This window comes from Desmodus rotundus, chromosome 10 (assembly GCF_022682495.2).
Source record: "Desmodus rotundus isolate HL8 chromosome 10, HLdesRot8A.1, whole genome shotgun sequence".
Taxonomy (NCBI): domain Eukaryota; kingdom Metazoa; phylum Chordata; class Mammalia; order Chiroptera; family Phyllostomidae; genus Desmodus; species Desmodus rotundus.
This window is the reverse complement of record NC_071396.1, coordinates 78,896,156-78,924,131: the sequence shown is the minus strand read 5'-3', so window position 1 is coordinate 78,924,131 and position 27,976 is coordinate 78,896,156. Positions and strand designations below refer to the sequence as shown.

At 36.5% G+C, this 27,976-nt stretch overlaps 1 protein-coding gene across 1 annotated transcript in view; it reads right to left on the bottom strand.

Moving 5' to 3' along the window:
* The window catches only part of TAF4B (TATA-box binding protein associated factor 4b), a 128,070-nt gene that overhangs the window by 38,750 nt on the left and 61,344 nt on the right, over window positions 1-27,976 (bottom strand). The window contains exons 10-13 of the mRNA XM_024580450.3: window positions 13,446-13,615; window positions 11,055-11,185; window positions 5,705-5,830; window positions 3-59 (exon numbers count right to left, since the gene is read on the bottom strand). Of these exons, the coding sequence (XP_024436218.2) occupies window positions 3-59; window positions 5,705-5,830; window positions 11,055-11,185; window positions 13,446-13,615 (484 nt within the window). The remainder of the gene's footprint in view (window positions 1-2; window positions 60-5,704; window positions 5,831-11,054; window positions 11,186-13,445; window positions 13,616-27,976) is intronic.

Genomic DNA, 27,976 nt, shown 5'->3' with positions numbered 1-27,976 from the left:
ACCTCTTTGGCTTTCTGCTTTAATCTCAGCTGTTCTGGATCTTCTTTATTGGAACGACTCTATCAAAGGAAAAGAAAATTTTAATAGAAATTACTAGCATCTAAACACTACAGCTGCCATTAAATATTTAATAAATGACAATTTTCTCTTGTGATTGAAAACCTTGGCTCCAGGGGAAAATGCCTCAATCTAGTCCTATGCACTCCGTCTCTGACCACCCCTCCCTCTCATCATCTGGGAGGCTGCTGCAGTTCCAGCCTGGAGGAAGCTTATGCAGAAAATGATGCTAACAGTGTCAGTCAGGTCCAGTTGAGGCATGACGTTGTTCTTGTCTGAACACTGAGAACTAAAGAAATGCATGGTACAGGGGAAGGAAAAGAAACGGAGGATAACTGTTGGCTTAAATAAATGAAAACAATCAACACTGGCTATATCTTAGGTGAACACATTTTGGAAAAAACCATATGGTATTTCAAGGACTACTAAAATCAAGAAACTGATATCTCTTTGAAAGTGTAATTAAAAAAATTAAGTAGAAAATACGTCCCAATGTTCACATTAGAATATTTTATCATCTTTGGGTCCAGTAATAAATGATTATTGAATGTCACTTTCCACACTGACTCAGTTTCACACCCTAGAAAGGAACAATCTTACAGGATTGCTAATGCTATGATAAAACAAAGGGTCAGGAACTTCAGTTCTGACACTGTGAACATCAGTCCACAGACAAATATGCTTGGGGTAGGTGTATCCTTCTCTTGCTACCAAATCTATCCAACTCCTCATAAATCTGAATGCTTGTTCTATAAAATGTAATGTCAGCTAACTAAAGATAGCTAACAAAATAAAAGCTAAAAGTTATTTTCATAATTTACTAAGTTTACCTGATAGGTTTACTGGTTTATCAGTACTTTTGTTAACAGAAAATAAAAGAAAGAAACTGCTTATATTTAAAAGTGCCTTCTAATTTTAAACACCTTAGCTAAATACCTACCTAAGATTCTACCCAAAACTAATAACTTTTTTCTTCATTTTGTCCCTAAACTACTAAAACAACTTTATTTCAGCTCAAACTAAAGCAAACTCCTTTGTTAGTCCACCTATAATGTTATAAGAGAATGACTAGATATATATGTATTTGTATAAATTTATGTGTAGTATATATCTGTATGTGTGTGTATAATTTTTTTGTCCTAGTATAAAATAGGCACATTTGGCTATTGAGTCTTTGTCAACCAATCTTAATTGATTATCCATAGTACAAATTCTACTCTGTGCCAGTGTTCTAGGCCTTGGAGATATAGAAATGAAATAACAAGACAGAGTCCCTGTTTTCAAGTAATTTACATTTTAAGAAAAATAAAACAACTTTATAAAAGATAAATACACATGTAATACATAAGACATTTATGATGGAGAAAATAAAATACAAATAGTTACTGATAGTGCTAAGAGCTACAAAGAAAATACAATGTGATAGAAAGGTAGAGAGGGGTGGGGGAGGCACTTCTCTTGCTAGGACCGGAGGGAAGACCTATCTGAGGAGTGACATGCAAGTAGAGATCTGAGTGGCAAGAAGGAGGCAGCCATGCAAAGATTTATGGGAAGAACACTCCAAGCAGAAGGCACAGTAATTGCCGTAAGTAAAAATGGGAACAAGCTTGGAATACTTGAGGAAAGAAAGAAAGCCTATGTCATTGGAATACAAAAGAAAAGGTGAGGGAGACAAGGTTGGAGACCATGTGTTGACTGGCAGGCCGTGACAAGGAGTTGGGGTTTAATTTTAACGAAGACAACATGCTGCTAGAGGGTCTGAAGCACAGGAGGCAGAAGCCACTAAAATGACACTCAAAAGGTCAGTCTGTCTGCTCTGCAGAGGGTGTACTATGGGCATTCATGAGTGGAGGCCCAGGCATGGAGCAATTAGGAGAATGTTCGAAAACAAACGTTGTGAATGCAAGACTAAGAAAAAGATGAGGGCAGCTTGGACTAATGTCATAGAGGAGATGATGGCAAGTGATTAGATTCAAAATAAGTTTTGAATGTAGAGCCAACCGGATTTATTGATGGAGTAGATACGGGGTATGAAGTAAAAAGAGGAGTCCAGTAGGACTCCTAGGATTCTGTCCTAAGCAACTGGGAGGATAATTCCAACTTTGTGAGAGGTTAAAGACCACAGCAGATTTAGGGGAAGGGAACTCAATGTTCAGTTTTAGTTGCCTAAGTAGCAATCTAATACTCTAAGGTGGGTGGGGAACCACAAGCAGTGTGACTGGAGCAGACTGAGTGAAAAAGGGAGTGGTAGAAAGCAAGTTCAGAGAGGGAGGGGGTGCCAGATCACATAGGCCTTTTCAAATTTGGTAAGAAGTTGGGGTTTTATTTTAGTGCAAGGGGAAGCAGCAGAGACACTCATGACTGACTATGAAACATTATTCTGAAGACAGCATAAAAATGTATTAAAAAGAGGAGATCAGTTAGAAAACGTTATGAAAGTCCATGTGAAAGATGACTTAGACTAGAGTGGTAACAATGGCGATGAAAAGAAGATGGATACATTTAAGAAATAGAATAGAGGTGAAAAGAGAAAAAAAGAGCTAAAGATGACTCCTAGGTTTTTCTTTTGGCTTGAACCAGGTGAATAATGGTGTCATTTATTGAGTTAAGAAAACCTGTAAGAGTAAAAAGTATTTTGAGTGGGAGGAAAATTGGGAATTCTTTTGGATACATTAAATTTGAGATGCCTATTGCCCAACTAAGGGGAGATTCAAGTGGGCAGTTAGCTATAAGAGTCCAGAGTTCCAGAATGTAGACTGAGTTGGAAATATAAATTACATGGGAATACAGACAGACAAGAAGTCCTAGAACTGAATCCTGGGACACTCCAATATTTATAAGTCTAGTAGAGGAGAAAAAGCCAGGAGGAGAGAGTGAGAGTTATTATATCCAATAATAACTAATTAGTATTTAATAGTTTGTGACCTTGTTTACAGCAATTAGAAATAAAATACCAATAAACCATTTCATTACACTGGGTGTGTGCTTGCTTATAATACTTGAGGGCTCAAGGAAGAGCATCTTCCTCTCCCAGCTGTCATTCCCATCACAGGAGGCGTCAGCATGTACACTGAGACTGTGGGAGAGCAGGAAGCTGCACAATGACAAGGTTGTGGTGCCCACATCCTTGTGGGGGATGAAGGTACATTCAGCAGCCCCAATGCAAACCAGCAGCCAAGAATGCAGGGTGATCAGGGAGACTTGTGGACACTCACCAAGACATGGTCCAGTGGGAACAGAAGCCAATGACATGGACAAGGAAATGAGGGCCATGGTCACAGTAGTGGCAGACAAGAGGAGTCAGCCAGCGTAGCTATTTGGGAGATAAGTTACATTGATCAAATAACTAAATTGAGGACATTAGCAAATACATGGAGGATAATAAGAGCCAAGTTTCTTACTAGGGAGAAAGGATTTATCAACACAGAAAAGTTAAGTCTAGAAAGAACCCTAAGATGTTGGTTGGAGTTGGAGGTATCCATATAAACTTATGGTTTTATAACATATACACACAAAGAACTATAGGTGTATAATTGTATATATACACATAGGTGTACATATATACTACTATACATGTACTTTCTAGATCTGTCCATTGAGAGGGCCTACATGTAATGACACCCCATCAGCAATGAGCATATAGTATGCTCTAACTGGTTTCTGGGTATCATCTTCAACTTCATATAAATATGAAGGATTCCCTTGGAGAAATGGCTGACTCCAGGGCTGGGAAGGAAGAGTAAAAGCTGGGCCTGAAGTAACTTGTGCCAGAAAGTAAGGACATGTTCACCGAAAGAGAGAGACATGACTAATGGACTGAGTTGCCAGCTGGAAGGATCTCCCACCCAGGAGCAGTTTGAGCATCAAAATAAATGATAGTAATGGATTACAATCTGTTGAATCAAAGACACTCATGAATCCATATTGATACAAATGAATGAATAAGAGAAAAAGGAAAGCTTTTCCATACAGTAGAGTGCTGTATGGAAAAGTATAAGAGAGATGATGAGAATACAGAACCACCATTTTACAAACATCACAGAGGTGGCTGATTCAGGCGGACATCATCTGTGAGTGCTAAAGTTGACATGCAGAGGTTTGATGAGGAATGGGACACACTGGTATATATAATCTTGGAATACCTTTCTATGAAAAACTCATTGATTACAAAGGGGAAAATGGAGAGAATGTAAAATGGAGACAATTGGTAGGCACCTACACAACCAGGTGATCAAGATTGTCTTTTGGTATGATCAGCTGAGAAGAATGAGGCTTCACTTCTATTTATTCCTGACAAGAATGCGTGGTCTAATTCATGCCACGAGGAAATATCAGACAAACCCAGGCTGAGAGTCAGCCTACAAAAGGTAAGGTCTATACTCTTGAAACCTGTCAAAGATATGAAAGAAAAAGAAAGTCTGAGAAAATCTGCTGAAAGAGTCTGAAAAGATATGATAACTGAATGTAACACATATTTCTGTATGGGAAAATGGAACATGAAGGGAAAGAGAGTTGAGATAACTGGTAAAATGTGAATGAGGTCTGTGGATTAAATGGTAGTATTACGCTGTTCACATCCTGACTTGGAGGGTTACACAAAAGAATGTCCTTGTTTCCACAAATGTATGTTTAGGGCTGATGGGACATCATGTCTGAAGCTTGCTTTCAAAAAGTTCAGAAAAATAATACAGATGACAGTTACATTGTCATCTGTACAAGTTACAGTACAACATTGTAAATGTGCAAAAAATCTGCCTCTGAATTAAACAGAAAATGAAAGAATGATACTCTGTGTGTGTGTGTGTGTGTGTGTGTAGAAAGGGTGGAGATGAAGTAAATAAAGTAAAATGTTAAAAATGAGGAATCTGGGTGAGGGAGATGAGAGTTCTTCGTATAGTTCTGGCAACTTTTCTGTAAGTATGACAAAATTTCAAAACAGTTTGTATGAAGCGATTCACATGTGATTAGAACAAATACTCTAAAAGGGGTGGCTGCCAAGAACACTTAAATTAAAACTAAGAAATTAAAACTAAGGTGTTTGATACACAAAATAAAACTGGTGCCCAAACTTCAGACACAAAGGCCCGAGACCTGCAAAGAAACGTGGAGCAACAAAATGCAAACTGTAATGGAATTAGCTTTCACTCCATCTGGCATTGAGAGTCCAGGAAAATGTTTTAAATAAGGGAGGAAGGAAATAAATAACAACTTCACCTGTTCTCTCTTTTATTCTCTCTCTTTCTAATCCATTTCTGGAATCCTATATTTTGTTCCATATAAAAATTACTCTTAATTTTATTCATACTCTGCCTACTTTCTAAACTTCAGCTTGGCACATATCAATCATATCGTTAAAAACAACATGAAAATTGTATAAAACATTTTGGGGGGAGGATGTAAACATGATGCTAGGCACACAGAAATTGAGAATGAGGAGACAAAAGATAACTCATTAAACTAAATTAAGTGAAAGCCACTGTTCTATACCATCCTAGGTGTGAGAGATTTTATTTGTAACTTGATTTTAAGATATCCTTCAGAGAAATCTAAAGTCCTACTACTAAAACCAAGACAATCGACCAATGATAATGCCAATTCTGACCTCCTTGCCAGGCCAGGTTCACTCATAAATCAGGCAGGCCCTTACCTTGGCTGCTTTAAATAACATTTCTCTTTCTTCTAAATCTTTTCTCTGCTTCTCCAGTTGATCCAGCTGTTCAAGAAATTTGAGCTGTGACCTGGTATCACTAGACAGGATGTAATTTTCACTTGTCTGGAAAAACAAAAAGTCTTATGATGATTCCAGGCAACACTTTCTACATTAGCTATTGTTATAAATCAGCTAAAGGCAGTAACACCAACATACATAGGGACCTACATTTTCAGGAGGTAATATTTTTATTTCTGTTAGACAAACATAACAAAAAAAGGAACTTTAATCACCTTAAAATTTGAGGAGTGATTAAGCATTTAAATTTCAAAGAGCTTTCCTAGTAAGCCTCATTGGGGAAGTAGTAGGGAATTAAGCCCAGCAGACCCTAAAATAGGAAGTGGAAAGCAAACAGAGTGTAGCATTTAACTATAATCTAAATCTTTTTAGTTAAATTATTGTCCATCTGAGCAGACTTTAATATTATTAATTAAATCTTAGGTCTGTGAACAGGGAAAAAAAAAAAAAAAACAAGAAACAATCACTTCACTGAAAAATATACCAAAGATGAAAGTCATCAACCTTGTTTCCATTGTTGAATTGGTCTTACCTTGTCAAGTGAATACAGCTTCCACCAAAATAACAGCATAAGAAAAAATGGCAAACATTAAGATCCCAAACCCTGTTTTGAGGTTTCCCTTAAGCTATGACCTTGGGCAGAACTACAGTCAAAGAAATTAAGTATACAATTTATAAATGAGAGCCATAAGTATAATTATCTTCATTGTTCTATAAAACGATAAAGTTTACATTGACTCATTAATTCTGATATTCTAGAGTATAAAACAGTGCTTTCCAATCTAAACACTTTATTTTCTTCACCTGATATGACGACCTATCCCTCCTCTCTGATACATATGAGTGTGTGTATGCTTGCTGGGGGCGCAGCAGAGGGCAATTTTCCCAATCAGTATTTGAAACATCCTGCCAGCTACTCACTTCAGTAATTCAGACATCCAAGCTATAGGAGAGGAAGTGAGGAAAACTGTGTACCTGGAAAAAGGAATGGTTTTTAAACATTCCGTCCAAGAGTCAGTGCCTGGCTTATGAATCATGGGTACAGCACCACTCCCATCTTTGTTTTATCCCATGCTTATGGCTGGTTCAATTAACTGGGACCAAGAGATTTCATATGTTCAGGATTCTTTTTAAATTAAATTTTTATTGTTGGCATTTAACTAGATCAAAAGAGTATTACATAGTATAACAAACAAGGATGTATTATTAGTGCTACTTATTTTACTTCATGTATAATACAAAAGGAATTCTCAAATGCTTTTAAAGTTAAATAATACAAGATAGAATATGGAATACATTATAGGCCAACCATAGAAATATAAACATAATAACTAGCAGTTTCTTAAATACTTCATCTTTCCCATATCTGTGTTAAGATATACTGGAGATAGTTTACTGACAATTTAATTTTAAAAAGACAACAAATACTAAATTAAAAAGGGACACAGACTTTCTAAACTTTAACCCAATCTCATTCCAATGCTAAGATTCCTTCTCTCTCCCCCAACTTGGATACAACCACCTCTGGCTTAAAGTATGTATTCTTCCTTTACTCTTCCACAGCCAAAACAAATGAGTGCATCCCCGACTCCTACTGAGTCCCCAACCTTACTTAAACAACCGTAACCCCAACCTTACCATGGCCCTTCCTGTCTCCCCAGCTGGCCCACCTAACTGAAGTCTTCACGCACCACAGAGCATGGGGGTTTAGCAATGAAAACATAAGGACCTAGACCAAATGGTAACACCGTCAAGTGAATTCTATCTAAGGAAAGCATTACAGCTCCTTTCAATGGGAAACACTGAAACTTCTCCACAGCCACTCCACTGACATGCAGAGGCCTATAATTTTTCCTCAGTGGGAAACCATGGGACAGAAAGATCAAAAGCTTTGTCCACCTGTCACTTTCTACTTCTTTACTGAAATCTCAGTTTACAACCTGTAATAGATTAGAGAATTGTATCTAACCAGGTGAAAGATTATGAAAAGTAGATGGATATTAAATAGAAAAAAATGGTGGGATTTTGCTTTTAATAAAAGTAGCTCATTTTGTGAAATTTAAGGAGTAAAATTTCCCAGACTGTACAGATAGAAATAAATTCTATCAGAGATGAACTGAAATATAAGGACAGGGCCAAATCTGTGACACAAAGATTATTACCATCAAAGTCTACCAAGTAAGTGTAATTTTGAAGTAGATTGCAATCTAACTAAATGATTATTATTTCTGCTTAAAAACGGATGATAATGTAGCTACCTTTCTATATGTACAAATTCAGACAGTTGCATTAGCTGTATCAAGGAATGAGTGTGGGGAAAGGAATGAGAAGGTGGAAATCAATCAGGATAGGCCATGTACAGACAGGAGGTTAAGGAGGCATTAGCTTTAAAGTAAGTTATTCAGGGAGACTCTAGGTGAGGTAGATACTACCTATTTTGCAAAGGGTAACTACATCCTTGGAACATATGCTATTGACATTAGAATTCCACCTGAAGGCTGTACACAATAGAGTTTTGAATACCACTCAGAATAGTAAATTCTACCTGGAAAAATTCCATGTCATACTAAATTACACACATTACACTTTGCATGGACACTGTCCATTGCAACCAAAAGTACACTATGTATCTCTGAAACAATGGGATGATTGAGGTAGGAACAGGGGCAAATCCAAGTTTGAAAAATTATAAGACTCTTTAAAAAGTTACAGTAAAAAGCCAAAAATGGAAGGCTAAATGCCCCAAATGCCAAAATTGAAGGTAAACTGTTATCAGTTCAAACTAGAATATTATGAATTTAGAATGTTATCTGTAATCCCTAAAGTAACCACTAAGAAAATATCTAAAAAATATATACACAAAAGGAAATGAGAAGTACACAATAAACAGATCAATCAAGCAAACAAAAAAGGCAGTAACAGAGGAAATAAGAGACATAGAAAGCTATTAGGTATACAGAAAAATAGTGAAATAGCAGTTCTTCTTTATGGTAATTACTTTAAATATAAATGGATTAAACTCCCCAATCAAAAGGTAGAGACTGGTAGAATGGATAAAAATCATAATGCAGCTATATGCTGACTATAAGAGGTTCACTTTAGATGAAAGCACTTAAATAGACTGAAAGTGAAAGGAAAAGATATTCCATGCAGGTAAGAACCAAAAGAAAGCAGGGGTGGTTATACTATTATCAAGCAAAACATACTTTAAGTCAAAAACTGTTAAAAGAGATAAATGAGAACATTATATAGTGGCAAAACCGTCAATTCATCAAGAAGATACAACAAGAAGATATGCACACTTGAGCTGCCAAATATATGAAGCAAACATTGACAGGACTAAAGAGAAACAGACAGTTTTGTAATAACAGCTTAAGTCTTCAATACCTCACTTTCAATAATGGACAGAATAACTACACATAAGACCATTCAGGAAATAGAGAACTTGACCCCATAAAACTAACTAGATCCAGCAGACATATATGAACATTCCATCCAGCAATAGGAGAATATACATTCTTCTCAAGTGCACATGGAACATTCTCCAAGACAGACCGTAAGTTAGGCCACAAAACAAGCCCCAATAAATTTAAAAAGATTAAATCATACAATGAATCTTCTCTGACCACAATAAAATAAAGCTAGAAATCAACAATAAAAGGAAAACTGGAAATTTTACAAATATGTGTACAACATACCCTAAAACAGCAATTTTCAACCTTTTTTCATCTCATGGCATACCTAAACTAATGACCAAAATTCTGTGGCACACCAAAAAATATACTATATTTTTTGCCGATCTGACAAAAAAAAAGGTGTAATTTTGATTTATTCACATCAGACGGCTATTGTTGTGTTAGCTGTTGTTATTTTTTAATTTGTCCATCTAAGGGAAAAGAGGTCAGTGCCCCTACCAAACAGTCAGGTACTGCACGTTTTACAAATCCCTGTGGCGCACCAATGTGCCTGGCACAGCACAGCAGTTGAATATTGCTGCTCTAACACAACCAATGAATCAAAGAAATTTCACAGGAAATTAGAAAATAGAGATAAATAAACGAAAACAAAAACACAATGTATCAAAACTTATACAGTAAAAGCATTGCTCAGAGAGAAGTTTATAGTAGTAAATGCCTACATTTAAAAAGGAAAATCTCAAATCAGTAACTTACTTTTACACCTTAAGGAACTAAAATCAAAATGAAAGTGGGATCATTACTGACCTTACAGAAATAAAACAGATTATAAGAGAATACCATGAACAACTGTATACCAACAAATTAGATAACCTAGAAGAAACAGAGAAATTCTAGAAATATACACAAAGAAATACTGATAATTGATTCTTTTTTCAAACTTTTTCTTCTGATAATCATGTATTTTTAAGTCAGTCCAGCAAATTCTCACAACGATTTATACAAGTGAGGACCACAGCAATTATACAAATAGCCCTTCTAAGGTTCTAAATAGAACAGAAAGGAGAGAAAACAGAATGACTCCTCCAGGGAACTACCGGTGATATGGTAGCTGACATTGCCCTGGATTCCATATAACCTAAGCCTAGGACATTATCACAATGACCATTCTTTCAAATTCAAAACCTCAGAAGGTGACCCACACACCACGTTGTACAAAATCTAGCTATAAACACTTCTTGATATAGAGGGAAAGTATTTATCTTTTTTTCATCCCTCATCACCTCTCCTCCAAAACCGTAATTCAAATAAATCAAGGGCTTCCATTTGATGATGGCAAGTAATTTGGTTCACACCATTAGGGACTGACAGCCTATTCTTGTATTTAATTTTTTTATAAAAGCAGACATTAATGATAATGAGTGACACCAGGATTAGTATTCAATATAATCATTTAACTTATTAAAAGGAACAGAAGTGTTAGCAGAGTACAGATCACTGAACAGAACAGAACTATCCACACTGAAGAGAACAGAACTATTCCACACTAACATATCTTCCTTCCCAATCAAAAGCTTTAGGAGGAGAAGCCTCAGGCAGAACAGATGCATATTTCAATTTAAACTGACATAGACGCTTTGGATACCATTTTAACTCTACTTTAATTTTATTTGTCATGTAAGCGTATCTAAATAAAGCAAATTAGGAATGAGGCTTTGATTTTCTAGCAACATGAAATATGTCTCAACCATTTTCTCTAAAAATATACTTAGAATATTAATCCACACCTGAAAACTACCCTGAACATGACAAAGAGGAAAAAGAGTCTGTACTTCTCTAATGATTTCCTTTACCTTGTAAGTCGTCATTCGATGCTGAGCAATTGTTGTCAGTTTCTCTAGAAGGCCTCGTAATCGCTCCTGTGTTGCATGGGAGATCAAATTCACAGCATCAGAGTTAAGTTCTGTAATGTCATGCTTTTTACCTGTGGAAGCAGAGAAAATCCATTACGTGTTTTAGTGGAGGCTGATAATTGAAATAATTAGCACAGCAGGTATTCTGTTCCCCCTGGAAGTCATACCCATTATGAATAAAGGTTTGGAGATTATGATTTTCCTGGTAAAGTCACAACTTCAAAGATCTTAGACATTATATTAATAAAACCTAGCCTGAAGCCTCAGAAAATATAGACATTGTTTTACTTAGCCTCTAGAATCATTCTCCTTGCAAGGTCATTTATAGGACAAAGTTAATAAGAACACAAATCAAGTCTAGCGTTCAGGGAGAAAAACGGTAACTGCAGAAATCAGTGCCATATTCTGTTAATTTTAGTAATTAAAAAAATGGAAAATTACATTTAATTCTATTTGACACTGTTAACAGTTTATGACATTTCAATGAATTCAATTTTGAGTCTCTGTTAATGCCTTGTCTACAGACATACCTATATTCGTTTTGTCCATTACCAATCAAGCTTATGATCAGATAAACTGACCTGGTAAGTAATGTACAAGTTGAAATGGGTTCAAAGCCTCATCATTTCACCCATCCATTTGAGTAACTTCTCTTTCACTATATCTCCTTCCATAAATAAACCAAACTTTATTTTTCCTTTTGCTAACTAGGAAGAAACTTTTAGGAAAGCAATTTGGACCAATAGCCAAAGGCAGAAATTCATGTATAAATCAACCTTATCACTATTTAAATAGTAACTGTCCAGCTTTTAGTGAACCCACCTATATCAACAGAGACCTAAATCTAAAGATATAGGCAATTAGGGAGTCTAATTTAAATGAACTTTTAGTGGTGTTGTTGTGTTCATTTTTAATAAGGCATATACACAGAAATTTTTAAAATATCACTTTGATTTGGTACTCTATCTGACATATACTTATATATTCATCAAAGTGTGAATGAGTATAGCAAAAATAAACTTTTAATTAAAAGCCAACAAATCTTACATTCTTTATTCAACATTATTCCATAATAAATGTTAAACTGTAATTCAAAATGAGGACTACAGTAAACCAGACAGGAAGAAGGTATAAAATTATCCATCTTCTCCTAAGTCAAACCTTTAAAATGTAGTTTATTACTTTCTAGCAAAACTGAGTTGATCACCAATTTTAGATTCAAGAGGGGAAAACACAAAAACTACAAAGTCAAATCTACTTTACCAAAACCATCAGCATAAACCAATAGTGGGGGCCTTCTACAGAAGGGACAGTAAAATTTCAGAACAATTCAATGATTAAAATTACAATTAAGCATAGGGTAGACAGAGAATAGCATGCCAGTTCCTGCTTAAATTAAGACAATGACACTTAAAAATATTTAGTTTTGAAGGGAAACTTTGAAAATAATTTTACATGTTTTTCTAAAGCAAATAGTTAATCCTATGCAAAAGACCATATTTTTAAAATATTAGAAATAAACAAGGCTGGGATTTGCAAACAAGTCTAGGGCTTAGTGAACAATCAAATGTTTTCATATCTTCACTAAACCTGTAAGAAAACGACAAAGTTACAAAGTGAATACTGTAAAAATTCCCACTTGTAAGTACAACACTTTAACAAAGTCAACATAACTGATAAAGGAGACATAGTTGGTGCTTGCAAGCTTGTTATGTGTTTTTACAGAATGTCTGTGCAGTTTAATTTAGGTAATTACAAAGAAGAGAGAACACTGGCATGGTTACTCCCCCAAGATATTTAAGTAGAAGAATCTTCCAAAAAATTGTGGGGGTAAATTCATAATTTCAGTTATAAAGGAATGGTCTTAGTTTTTAAGTGTTCTGTAAAAAGGGATTATTACTATAAATGAAAAACATTTCTAGAAATATAAAACTCCATCCATTCTATAGTCTTTTTTTAAAGCGCAGATAATTCAGAAGGAGTTTTGCAAATTCTTGTTATATTAAAAGACAAGCTTGTGCTTCATCAAGAACTGAAAAGTACAAGAGGCAACCAACTGATCAATGTTTCTCTTTCACATTGGTGTTCTCTCTCTTTCTCTTTCTTTCTCTCTAAAATCAATAAACATATTCTCAAGTGAGGATTAAAGAAAATAAATAAATAATAAAAAAATAAAATAAAAGACTTCTTTCTATAACACCCATGAAATCTTAATATTTCCAAAGTCTCATATGAGCCTCATAGAGTTCCAGGAAGACCAACCAAGGCTATTTCTTATTTTCCCCGACACAGGTAATCTTGTCAGGTCAATAATCATAAGCTGACACTTACCAATGTCTAAAATTCTCTTTTGTAGAGGTCCAATGAAAAGAAATGGTTCATCTTTACATGACTGAACAAGTGTACCAACCAAGTCAGAATTTGTTGCTAAGATGCAAGCATTTTCTTCATTGAGGTTGACCCCTGCCATGGAAGTCACATCATTGAGGTCATCTTCATCTCTAATAGAGAAAAAGATATAGCTTTTTTTGGTAGGGGTGGTGGTGGTGGTGTTTCTGTGTATAAATGATTTAAGAGAGCAAAGAATTACAAATCTCTCCTTATAGCAAAAAACATGGTTTTACTCTCAATTCATCCAAGCAAGAGAAGAAATGAAGAATGGCGGCTATCTTTCCCCATAAGCCATTAACATTAATTGATATCTCTAACCATTGTGTACATTTAATAGAAAAATAAATCAGAAGCAACTTTGTCTTCTAGTGCAGCGGTCCCCAATGTTTTTGGCACCAGAGATTGGTTTCGTGGAAGTCAATTTTTCCATGGACCATGATGGGGGCTGCTGGGGGGAAGGCAGGAGTCGGAGGAGAGAGGCTGGGGACCCCTGTTCTAGCGCCCATCTCTCCCTCTCTTGATTTAGTACATGAGATACACCATAAGTTATTCATAAATCCCCTAAAATGAAAGACACAAAAATGAAAACAAGACTTCTTTGTTTTCATCCAGGATGATTAAAAGCCCCTCAAATTTCTCCACTGCACTCTACCGTTCCACTGAGGGGCAGCAGAACTTACTTACCTAGTCCTGAAAAGTTCATACCCTCATAAAGGCCCTTGAGAAGAAGCTTTGTTGACTAGCTATTCTGAAACCAAATGGTTAAAATTATTTTGGTTTTTCTGCTTCAGACTTTAGGTGTGCTCCAACTTTGAACTAAATGCATTAATTAAACTATAACCTTGAGCAAATGGCTGCAAAAGGCCTACATATAACATATAAAACTACACACACACAGGTATAAAAGGCATACATGTCAAACACAAAATATGTCTGAGTATCTTACATTGCACCATAAAATTAAATAATTGTTTTTATCTAATAAAACTGCTACATGGCTACAGTACTAAGACGAGCATATATGTTTAAGGGGGAGAAGGAGGCAAAGGAGAGAGGAGGAGGGAGGGAGGGAAGGAGGGAGGGAGGGAAGGAGGGAGGGGGAGAAAGGGATGGAGGGAGTGAGACTAAAATTCCTTCATGGCACTTTTATCACCATATATAATAATAAGCACACTACTGATCATAACTCACACGCCAATGCATAACATAATTTACACAAACATGATCATATAAAAAGATGTTTCTTTTTAATGCATGAGCCAAATGGTATATCATGAGGTCTCATGTCAATAGATTTAAGTTATGAACCTCCCTGTGGTAATGTACTGTGCACAGAAAAGGGAAATAAATTATAATTGTCAACTGCTCAAGAAATAAGGGCCTCTGATGTTTAAACAGCAGCACATTGGGGTGTGGAAAGGTTCATACTCAACACATAGATAAAATATGCAAAATGAATGAAAGAAAGTACAATACTAGACACAGCAGTTGAAAAGTAAAGAGAAAGAACAATGATCTTATAATCAAAACAGTATATTTAAAAGCTCAACATTAAAATGTGTGTTTCTGCAATGAGGAAAAGAAAAAATTAAAAAAAAAATCAGTATCTCACACCACCAAATTAAATATGGGCTATAAAGAAACCATATGTAAATGGCTGGGCTCCACCTTATCAAATATCAGAGGTATGAGTGGCTGAGAATGGTTCTAAGAATCAATTTGCTATCTATGTAAATTATGTAAATAAGGTAATATGTCCAGAAATGTCTAAACACTTAAACATCTAAAGTATAAGAATGGTGGAGACCATCCTAAAGATGAACCAAGGTCTGAGTTAAAAAAATATATATATATATACACACACACACACACACATATATATGTATATATGTGTATACATATATACATGAGATCTGAGAAAAAGTATTTTTACAAAAACAAGTATCAAGAAAACGAAAACAGCCCTGGCTGGGTAGCTTGGTTGGTTAGAGTGTCTTCCTGATACACCAAAGTTATGGGTTCAATCTCCAGTTAGGGTGCATAAAAGAATCAACAAATAAATACATCAATAAGTGGAACAACAAATCAATGTTTCTCTTTCTCTTTCCTTTCTTCTAAAATCAAAAAAAATTTTAAATTTTTTAAAAAGAGAGAATGAAAAGACAAGCCACACGCTGGAGGAAAATATTTGTAAAATACACATTACATAAAGAACTGTTATCCAAAATGTACAAAGAAACCTTAAATGTCAACAATAAGAAAACAACCCTGTTAAAAAATGGGCCAAAGACCTGAACAGAAACCTCATCAAGGAATATAGATAAATACATGATAAATAAGCATCTGAAAAGAGGACCTATATTTTATGTCAACAGGGAAATACAAATTAAAACAATGAGAGACCACTACACATCTATTAAATGGTCAAAATTCTGAACACTGACAATACCAAATGCTGAGTATGTGGAGCAATAGGAATTTACAATCATTGATGATGGGAATGCAAAATGGTACAGCCACTTTGAAAGACAATTGGACAATTTGTTACAAAACTAAACATATTCTTTATTATATGACCCAGTAATTTCACTCCTTGGTGTTTACTTAATAAAGGAGGTGATTATTTACAGCTACACAAAAACACGTGCATGTTTGTAGCAGCTTTACTCATATTTGCCCAATCCTTGAAACAAAGATGTCCTTCAGTAAGTAAATAAACTGGTACATCCAGACAATGAAATATTATTCAGCACTAAAAAGATAGGAGGTACCACACCATGCAAAGACACGGAGGGAACTTAAATGCATATTACTAAGTGAAGGAAGCCAAACTGAAAAGGCTACATATTGTTAATTTCAACTATATGACATTCTGGAAAAGGCAAAACCATGGAGACTAAAAAGACTGCTGTCAGGGGTTAAAGGGGAGGAGGGATGAACGGGTGGAGCACAGCACTTTTGTGGCCATGAAACTACTCTGTGCAATACTATAAAGGAGGATACATGTCATGTATTTGTCAAAACCTTTAGAATGTAAGAACCAGAATTTAAGCTATGGGCTTTGGGTGATAATGATGTGTCAACGCCGGTTCATCAATTTTAACAAATGGACCACTCTGGCCGGGGATGTTGATAATGAGGAAGGTTGTGCATGTGCGAAAGTAGAGGGAATTCTCTGCATTTCATTTAATGGTGAACCTAGAACTGTTCTAATAAACAAAGCCTATTTTTAAAAAGACCAAATACACAGGAATGAAAAGTAAGTTCACTCCAAAACAGAATCTTAACCAGTTATTTTTATATCAACAGGACTCAATTTTTTCCTCCTCTGAAAAATGAGTAACTTAGAATAGGTGCTTTCTAAGTTCTCTCTCAGCCACTTAGAAGAAAGAGGCAGTTGACCTGATACAGAACAATCACCAAGGTGTACTGTGAAGTGAAAAAACAAAACAAGGTGCAGAATACAATGTACGCTGAAAAAATCACACACACATCCATACACACATGGGCATAACATATTTCTAGAAAGATACATGAAAGTTCTCCTTTGGAAAGGGAAATAGAGGAGCAGAGTTAGAACGAAGACTTACGCCACATTATACACCTTTCTACCCTTTGAATGTTATACTACATACATGGATTACCCAAAGTGATTATAATGTTTTACAAAATAAGTAAATAAATATTTAGGGAAAAAAACTGGAGGAATTAAGATGAAGTTTACACCTAGACCTTATCCTTCCCTTAAAAATAAAGTCAGAATTGTATAAGGTGTAAAATACATAGTCTTTATACACACACACACACACACACACACACACACCATTGACTCTCAGTTGTGCACCAGGCACATGGGTGCTGCAAACTGCACCTTGCTTCCACAGGAGAGTTCCTGCAGTCCCCTGTAAGATCTCACACATAGGCTGGAGAGACCAAGCCAGGCCTACTTACTATCAGTACCTAGCATAGTACTAGAATGCAATAGAATTCATCAATGAGAAGACAGTCCCGTTTGTATTAATAGCATCTTCTTGCAGCTCTTTACTGCAAATAAGCAGGGAACTAACCACCCATTAAGATTTGTTCTTTCCTGTCTTCCCTCCTCATTATTTGGCCCTGAGCAGAACACAGCTCAGGCTAGTACAGCTGTCAGTTGCTATGGTTACAGAGAGCAGCAAGAGTAGAGGAAGACCCCTCCTGAGGGAAGAGGAAAAGGTGCCACAATAAATAGTACCCAAGCCATTTAAAACTTCCTCTAAGAAAGGAGGCAGACTGAAGGAAAGCAAAGACATCACAGTGATATAGCAACATTATCAATAAGGCTAAGACAGGCCTGGACAGTAATAAAGGTTTTGATGTTGAGGCACATTTGTTATTCTGGTTTGGTTTTAATTTTAAAAAAGAGAGTGAGAATCTTAGAACTAAATCTTCAAGTCTTCTGGTCTACTGCAGTGCATTTTGATGAAGGTTCTGTGAAAAACAATGTTTTGTTTTGTTTTAAAAGACATACAAAAAAGAAATTTAGTATTGCCTCAATAGAAAAAGGCTTCCAACTTAAAATTCTGTGGAGTGTAATAGGGTACTATGCATAAATTAAAGAAGTATTGCCTAATTATCATTAATGCCTTGCATTCTGGCTTCTGAAACAGATCTAATTCTCTAGCTTTTGATAAAGCTAACCACTTCTTGTACCTGCTTTAACTTTCTTTCATTTTCTTAAGATCAGTAATAGCACCAGACTAATTCTTCTTAAGTACAGTGAATCACATCACTTTCCTGTTCAAAACCTTTTATGTTCCCTTGAACTTGACCTGATTTCAAGGCCTTCCAGGACCTTAACTAGTCCTCTACCCTCCCATTATTCAACTATCAGCTAGCTCCCACTGATTCTGGCCTTTGCTCAGGTAATTCCCTTCCTGTTCTAGTCATCAACTCCTCTTGATTTGTTATCATTCTGCTGTCAAAGCTTAATCTATATCCCAGGCCTACTTCAAATGCCTACCTCTGAAACCCTGCTTTAATTTGTCTTTATACTTTTAAGGCATTCATCCAATTGCTTCTGAGAACACACCTTATCTCTGTTTTGGTAGGTTTTATTCTGTCTTCTAACCAGTGTAGTTGCCTTAAACTCCAAGTAGAATAACTTTTTATTGGTCACATAAAATCATTTTTATTACTTCTCATCCCTGGCATAGTAAGTGGTACTTAAATGGTTGGGATATTTCTATGTGCTCAGACAGGGTGCTGTTCATCTTACAATGTCCTGGGAAGCAGATTAGCAGGTAACAATGGTGACGGCTCCTGGTCACGCTGCATACCATAGAATACCAACTCTAGCACTTATTATCTATGTGAAATAAAGCAAATCAGTTAGCCTCTCTAGATTTGCAACTTCAATAAAATGGGGACATTATAGCCCCTACACTTTAGACTAAGGATTGAAGAAAGGAAATCATTATCATAGAAAAATTATCCTAATATTATACAGAAAGAGCTCCTACAAAAATACCTAGGGAAAAGACCAAGGGTCCAATGGAAAAAAGAAGCAAATCATATGAATCTTCAGTTAACAGAAAATTTAAAATGACTCAAATATAAGATGTTCTACCCTATTCATAAGAAAAATATGTTTTTGCCTGTTAGATTGGCAATTTTTTAAAGTTTAATAGAACACGTGAAAATATGCTACCTTAAGCTTTGTTGGTCAAAGTATAATTTGTTAACACGCCCTCCATGGAGAGTAGTTTGACATTTTCTGACAATTTAAAATGAATAAACTGTTCTTCCCAGCAATTATGTAAATGATAGTCATTGTAGTTTTGTTCTCCATGCACAAAACACTGGAAACAACCTAAATATCCATCATTATATTATTTTGTTAAAAATACAAAATCACAATGAAGTATGTTCTGATTTAGATCACCAAGATTTATTACTACTAAGGTGCAAAAACCAAAATGGAAAACAGAATATATCTAAAAAGATGAATTATATATGAGTACATCTAAAAAGATGCATAAGCAACTGCTAAGAGTGGTAAGTTCTAGGCTGGGCATGGGTACCAGAGTGAAAAAGAAGCAATTAAGGACCTTATTTTTTTTCACTGTTTATCCTTTTCTACCATCTTAATTATATAAAAATGTATGTAATACCTAGTCAAGTAAATAAGTTGCTTTAAAATTTTTATTTAAAAAAAAAAATCAAGATTTTCCCTTAGATCAGCAATTTTCAGTGGGTGTGCAGCAAGAATTTTTAAAATATGCAATAGCTATTTAGAGGCACTGACTTCCGTTAGATTGTCAAATAAAAAAAAAATGACAACAGACAACACAGCAATAGCCATCTGCTGTGAACGAAGCAAAATTATACCTATTTTTTTCCTCAGATTGGCAAAGAAGTTTTTCATCAGATTGGCAAAGAATTTTCTTGTGTGCCACATAATTTTAGTACCATATTTTTTTGGACCATAAGACACACTGGACCATAAGATGCACCTAGGTTTTAGAGGATGAAAATAGGAACGCCGCCCCACCGCCACCACCGCAAGCCAGGTAAGCTACATTTGGAATATAAGACGCACACCCATTTTCCCCCCAAATGGGGGGTGGTGGGTTGCATCTTATAGTCTGAAAAATACGGTAATTAGTCTATGTGTGCCATGAGATGAAAAATGTTGAAAATCACTGCCTTAGATTACTAATCCCTGGTAAAGAATATTCAGTATTCCTTTTCTACCAGCCTCGGGCATAACCTCACTATTTAACACAACCAGTATGTAAATTCACCAGCACCCTCTTTATTCTTCCTTCTATGCCCTTTTTGAACTTTTCTCATGGGAAATTGTCTTTCTTCGTATTAAGTCAAATGTAGGATAGTATATTTTAGTATTTCTCAAACTTTAGTGATTTTAGGAACCACCTAGGAGTACATTTAAAATGTAGATCTTACAGTCACACTCACACCCACACAGCACCCATGACATTTGTTCAGTGGTTCTATGACAGAGACCAGAAACCTGGAGTTTTCTAACAAACACACTTAGGTGACTGATGGAAACAGTCCATGAACTACACAAGCTTGGAAAAATACTGAGCTAATGAAATTGAGGATACCAATTCTGTAGTTAAAGAGGCCAAGGCTCCAGTCCTTGCTCTGACAATTACTAAAAGGATGACTGTGAACAAGTTTCTTGCCATCTCTATTCACCGATTCCCCTATCTGCAGAATGGAGGTGAAAACTGTACCTATTATGTAATTTTGAATAAAAACTATTAGAAACTAAAAGTGGGCATTATTTAGTCATTGAAATATAATAAAATGGTGACATTAACATAAATAACATTTTTTTAAAATATATTTATTGATTATGCTATTACAGTTGTCCCATTTCCCGCCCCCCTCACTCTACTCCATCCTGCCCATCCCCTCCCTTCCACATTCCCTCCTTATAGTTCATGTCCATTGGTCATACTTATAAGTTCTTTGGCTTCTACATTTCCTACCCTATTCTTACCCTCCCCCTGTCTATTTTCCACCTATCGTCTATGCTACTTATTCTCTGTACCTTCCCCCCCCCACTCCCCTATCGACAACCCTCCATGTGATCTCCATCTCCCTTTCTGTTCTGTTCCCATTCTAGTTGTTTGCCTAGTTTACTCTTGTTTTTGTTTTAGGTGTGGTCGTTAATAACTGTGAGTTTGCTGTCATTCTTACTGTTCCTATTTTTTATCTTCTTTTTCTTAGGTAACTCCCTTTAACATTTCATATAATAAGGGCTTGGTGATGATGAACTTCTTTAACTTGACCTTATCTGAGGAGCACTTTATCTTCCCCTCCACTCCAAATGATAGCTTTGCTGGATACAGTAATCTTGGATGTAGGTCTTTGCCTTTCATGACTTGGAATACTGCTTGCCAGCCCCTTCCCGCCTGTAAGGTCTCTTTGGAGAAATCAGCTGACAGTCTTATGGGAAGTTCTTTGTAGGTAATTGTCTCCTCTTCTCTTACTACTTCTAAGATTCTCTCCTGTTTAATCTTAGGTAATGTAATTATGATGTGCCTTGGTGTGTTCCTCCGTGGGTCCAGCTTCTTTGGGACTCTTTGAGCTTCCTGGACTTCCTGGAAGTCTATTTCCTTTGACAGATGAGGGAAGTTCTCCTTCATTATTTGTTCAAATAAGTTTTCAACTTTTTGTTCTTCCTCTTCTCCTTCTGGCACCCCTATAATTCGGATGTTGGAACGTTTCAAGATGTCCTGGAGGTTCCTAAGCCTCTCCTCATTTTTCCAAATTCTTGTTTCTTCATTCTTTTCTGGTTGGATGTTTCTTTCTTCCTTCTGGTCCACACCATTGATTTGAGTCCCAGTTTCCTTCGCATCACTATTGGTTCCCTGTACATTTTCCTTTGTTCCTCTTAGCATAGGCTTCATTTTTTCATCTGGTTTTCGAACAAATTCAACCAATTCTGTGAGCGTCTTGATAACCAGTGTTTTGAACTGTGCATCCAATAGGTTGGCTATCTCTTCCTCGCTTAGTTGTATTTTTTCTGGAGCTTTGAAGTGTTCTGTCATTTGGGCCTTTTTTTTTTTTTTTGGTCTTGGCGCGTCTGTTACTTAAAGGGGCGGAGCCTTAGGTGTTCCCCGGGGCCGGGTAACGCTGGTTGCTGCGCTGTGACGCTGTACATGGGGGAGGGGCCAAGATGGAGCAATGGCGCCCACTCCACTCTCCACCGGACCTCAATCTTTCACTCCGCTACCCACAATCAAACTGGGCCCCTCTGGTGCTGGTTCCCGAGCGGGTGGGCTTGTGCACGCCCTAGGCCCCTGTGGGTCTCTCCAACGACCTCTCCTGTGAGGCTGGGAGTCTCTCCTGCTGCCGCCCCAACCCCCACGGGTGTTTTCAATCAGAGGTTTGAGGCTTTATTTCCCCGCACTGGAGCCCTGGGTTGCGTGGTCTGCTCTGCTCCCCGCTGTTTGTCTGGTTTATCTGTGCGCGAATGTGGGGGCCGCAGGGTCTGCTAGTGGTCAGACTGCCTGCCCCGTTGGTCCCACACTCCGCCAGTCTCAGTCCCTCCACGGCAACGCGAGTCCTCTCAGCCCCAGCTGCCCGTCTCCGCCCCTCCTACCAGTCTGGATGAATGTTTTTTATTTCCTTGGTGTCGGACTTCCTTGCCTTTCGATTTTCTGTCAGTTCTGGTTGTGCAAAGAGGCGCAGTGTGTCTACCTACGCCGCCATCTTGGTTCTCCCATAAACAACATTTTTATGAAAACTAAAAGTACCAAAATTGAGAAGTAATTAAAAGAGTGGAAATTTTTATTTTTACAAATCTTTAAAAATCCATCAGCTCTCTTCATTTTGAATGGCTCTTTTTACAGATTCATGGTTTTGTAACACAATATGTTGGTCATTAGAAAACACTGGTTCACTGAGTTATATAGATCTTCCAAATTTATACTCATTACACATAATCCAAAATCACATCTTAATATCTGCACCAATCTAATCAGAAAACGTAAGTGATGATGAGATGTTGAGATGATGAGATCTGAGATGTTGTTAAGCCCATGGTAGCAGATACAAGTTTTCCAAAATTTTATTTTTTTCTTTGAAAAGCTCAAGCCTTATTATTGGCAAAAAGTACAGTCAGTTGCTTTCCCTGAAGTGACAGATTCACTTTTTCATTTTCAAGAAAATGTCTGTCAAATTCCCAAGTCTAAGTAACCAATCTGTCAGTTGTTCTTTGTTCTTTCAAGTGAAAATTATGGTCCATGAAAAACGTGGTTAGTTCAGCTCTCTCCTGAACCAGAAGCACAAGTACTTGAGACAACCACAATACTTTGACATGAACAGAAAGAAGGGCTTTATGCAAACTTCCCATTTTGTCATACTGAGTATTAAAAAGGTAACAATGGGCAGAGGAGAGTGGAGAGGGGACAGTGAGGAGAGGGGATTACAGGAACTACTATAAAGGACACATGGACAAAATCAAGGGGGAAGGTGGAGGTGGGGGAGGGAGGGGGATTCAGCTGGGGTGGGGTGGAGGGATGGGGAGAAAAGGTACACAACTGTAATTGAATAACAATAAAAAATTAAAATTAAAAAAAAAGGTATGCACTCAAGGGTTGAGATTTTATAAAAATACTAATGTGTACCGACTGCTTCACTGGAAACATTTTTATTACAAAAACTAGCTTCTTTCCTTTTTATTTACTATGAGTGAGTGTGGGTAAAGAATAAATGGCTACAAGTGTGGTTTTGTGCCCTTGTCGTTATCAATGCTAAGGTGCCAGCTCTCTCACCACCATGGCTTTTAAACCATCTATGCAAATATACTGAAAAGCATAAATAACACGATGATGATGACAGTGATGATGAATGATGAAGAAGAAAACTGTTTTGACCCCAACAACCCCCAGAAAGAGTCTCGGTTTCAAAACTATTTTATAGACCACAATTTGAGACCTGATGGTCTGTACTTACAGTCCTAAACCTATACTGAATATAAAAAGATACCAATTTAAAAATACAGATCTCGCCCTGGCTGGTGTAGCTCAGTGCATTGAGTGCAGGCTGCAGACCGAATGGTTGCCAGTTCAGTTTCTGGTCAGGGCACATGCCTGGGTTGCGGGCCAGGTCCCCAGTGGGGGGCACACAAGAGGCAGACACACATTGGTGTTTCTCTCCCTTTCTCCTTCCCTTCCCCTCTCTCTAAATATAAATAAATAAAATCTTTAAAAAATATTAAAAAAAATACAGATCTCTGTCCAGATCTAGTCTCCAGAGATTTCATTTTGGATGAGCCCAACAATCAAGAATTTTAACAAGTTCCCTGGAGAACTCTGAAATTGTTGATATCTACTATATTAGTAAATATTTATAAATTAAAAAGTATCTACCATCCCTTTCCTATATTATATATTCTTAATTGAATGAATCATCTTGTTAGAAAATGTTTACCATAAATCCTCCCACAGTATTATCACTGTCTCTTACTTTCATCCTTCTTGAGGATGCCGACGACACATAAAAGTCACATGCCCTGCCTCCTGCCCTCCTGACTCCAACCTGTACTTCATGGTGTATCTGCCTTTAAAGTCTCTCCTTCCCGGCTCATTCTGCCTCAAAGTAAAAATATAATTTTTCCTAAATAACACTTTTCTATGACAAAAATCTGGCTAAAAACTTCGAAAGATGTCACAATCTCATCTCCAAGTCTTCATTCCTGTAATCCCCCTGTGAGGAATGTTTAAGAACCCATTTTCTAACAAGATCTAGCATGAGGCAACCCCTCCAAGAAGACTTTTTTTATCTAATTTTGATCCTACATTTAGTGTTAATCTGGGCACAGCTCACATGGATGCTTCTTTGCTGTCTCCTTTGTCTTTCCAAAATGAGAGGGTTTTTGCTCTCGGAGACTGTTTTCTCTTTAAGTCCCTGCTCTGCAATGATTTAACCACATATACTGTGCCATATATTATACAACCAATATGTATTATTATTGATACACTTGTACATTTAAGGACAAACAGACTCAATACAACAAATCAAAGAACTATATATGAAGCAAGGTAGAGCACATGTTTCACCTACACAAGAGAATCTGATTCCTACAATATGACAAAATGGGCATTGAAGTTGGTGGAATAATACTATCTATGCAAACAACATGTACCTTTGTCCTATATTATTTTCTAAAAGCAGCTTTTAAAGAAAAATTTTAAACATCACATTAAACTCCTAGCTTTTAAAAGACCTTCACTAGCATGAGTAATATATAAGGTTTGTCTGGAAAAAGTCCAACCATTGTTAATATAACGAGAATGGTTTGCATAACATCAATGTAACCCAGCAGCCAAGGAGAGTAGCCTGGAATGCGTAAGCGTGAACAATGACAACTTCACTATATTAGTCAGAGGGGGCGGTAGACACCATTGACTTAGCATGGGTACTGGGGCTGTGTCATTCAAAGTGACTGAGTGAGTGAGAAGAGCAATGAATCATCATCAAATTTTGTGTTAAGCTTGAACATTCCTCCACAGAAACTATATGGATGATTCAGAAGGCCATAGTTATGGGCAACTGGTGACTGGTAGCTTCATCACGACTACACACCCAACTCATGTATCCTACCTCGTGCAGAGTTTTTTGGTGAAACATCAAATCACCCAGGTGACACAGCCCCCCTACAGCCCAGATTTGGCACCCTATGAATTCTGGCCTTTCCCAAAACTAAAATCACCTTTGAAAAGGAAGAGACTTCAGACTATCAATGAGATTCAGGAAAATAATACAACAAGGTAGCTGATGGTGACTGGGAGAACTGTGTGAGGTCCCAAGGTGCCTAGTTTGAAGGGATCTGAGGCATCATTGTCTTATGTACAATGTTTCTTATACCTTGTATCTTCTTCAACAAATGTCTCTATTTTTCATATTACATGGCTGGATACCTTCAGGACAGAACTCATATATGCATTATTCATCCACAAATATTTTATTATTTCTCTCTAAAATGTAAGGAGTCTAAAAAAAACTTAACCATAAAGCATTACCACATTTTTGAAAAATCAACAATAATTCCTTATTATCATCAAATAGCCAGTCAGTTTAAACAGGCTTAACTATACAAATATGCAGAGGTTGTAGTATTTGTCACTTCTGAAATAGTAAGAATAAAACATGAATCTCTGGCACCCTCTGGTGTTTCAGAACCATATAGCTTCCCTTACTCATCCTAGGTATACACTAAGCAGAATAGAAAATAATGACTAGAAAATAATGATTTTCTAAGTGGAAAAAATTTTTTTCAGTTAAAGAGGTAGTTTTGAAAACATAGTCAGATATCACTCAGCTATTACATTTCATTCAGGTAAGTGAAGACACGATTTAATGCCACACAATAATACCTCCTCTTATTTAAGAAAAGAGTCAACATCAAGGATCTGTTTTAAGCTTCATTTCAACAATAACTGAAATTATATTGATATTAAATACTCAAGAACACAAACTGAAATAAAAATGCATCACTCTGAAAAGATGTGTATAAAACCACACATGACTCAAATTACTAGACAGCATTATACAAAATGGAAAACTGTAGCTTAGTGCAAAAACAAAAGATAACAACTTTTAAACTGAGAGTCCAGGGAATATCATATCTAAAAAATACAGTGGGGATAAAACTAGTGTGTTTAAGGACAGAAAGCAGACCTGACTGGTGTGGTCAGTAGATTGATCACTGGCCTGAGAACTGAAAGGTCACCGGTTCCATTTCCAGTTAGGGCACATGCCTGGGATGTAAGCCAGGTCCATAGTTGGGGGCATGTGAGAGGCAACCAATCAATGTTTCTCTCCCTCTCCTTCTTCCTCCCTTCCTTTCTCTCTAAAATTAAATAAATAAGTAAATTTTTAAAAAACAGAAAGGATTGCAAATAAGGAGCTCAAGTCCCTAAAACCATGAACCAGTATACTTGCAATGGTTTACCTACTTCCAATTTACTTGAATACAAGAGATTATCTTCTATCTTGCTTATACCACTGTTTTTTAGTTTCTCTGTTATCTACAACTAGGGTTCAAAGAAGTCAATTCTCCCCAAAATTAACCTAAACTGCATAATCTCAATACAAAACTTTCATAGAACTGCCCTGTTTCTAAAATTAATGTGCAATAGAAAAATAACAAAGAAAATCAAGATACCTTTGATAAAAAAGGGATAAAATGAAAAAACCTGTTCCATCAGATATAAAAATATTGAAGTTATAATAATTGAAAATTCAAAAATATTACCACAGAAATAAAACAAAAACACAGTACTAAAATGAAATCCTTGCACAAATGAGAATTGACTATAAGATAAATGATAGCATTTCATGACGACAAACTCACAACTATTAACAACCGAACCTAAAAAACAAAAACAAACTAAGGAAACAACTAGAACAAGTACAGAATCACAGAAATGGAGATGGGGGGGCGAGTGGGAGGGGGAGAAAGGAGGGAAAGGTACACAGAGCAAATAGCATAAATGGTAGGTAGAAAATAGACAAGGGGAGGTTAAGAATAGTATAGGAAATATAGAAACCAAGGAACTTATACGCATGACCCATGGATGAACTAAAGGGGTGGAATGCGGGTGGGACGGGGTGTGCAGGGCAAAGGGGAATAAAGGGGGAAAATGGTACAACTGTAATAGCATAATTAGTAAAACATATTTTAAAAAAATAAATAAAATAAAGTGCCTATGTATAAAAAAAAAAGATAAATGGTAGTATATTCAAATTAGAAAGGTAAGGATGGTGAATTCTTCAGTAACTACTGTTGAGATAAGCAATCCAATTGGGAAAAATTCTTAATTTCCTTTGTCCGGAATAGGACCCTACTTTAAGTCACTATCTGAATAGAACTCATAAATCTAAAGTCATTTTTTTTTCCTCATAGGAAGCTGCAAAATGGCAAATATTAAGTCAGTTACAAAGAG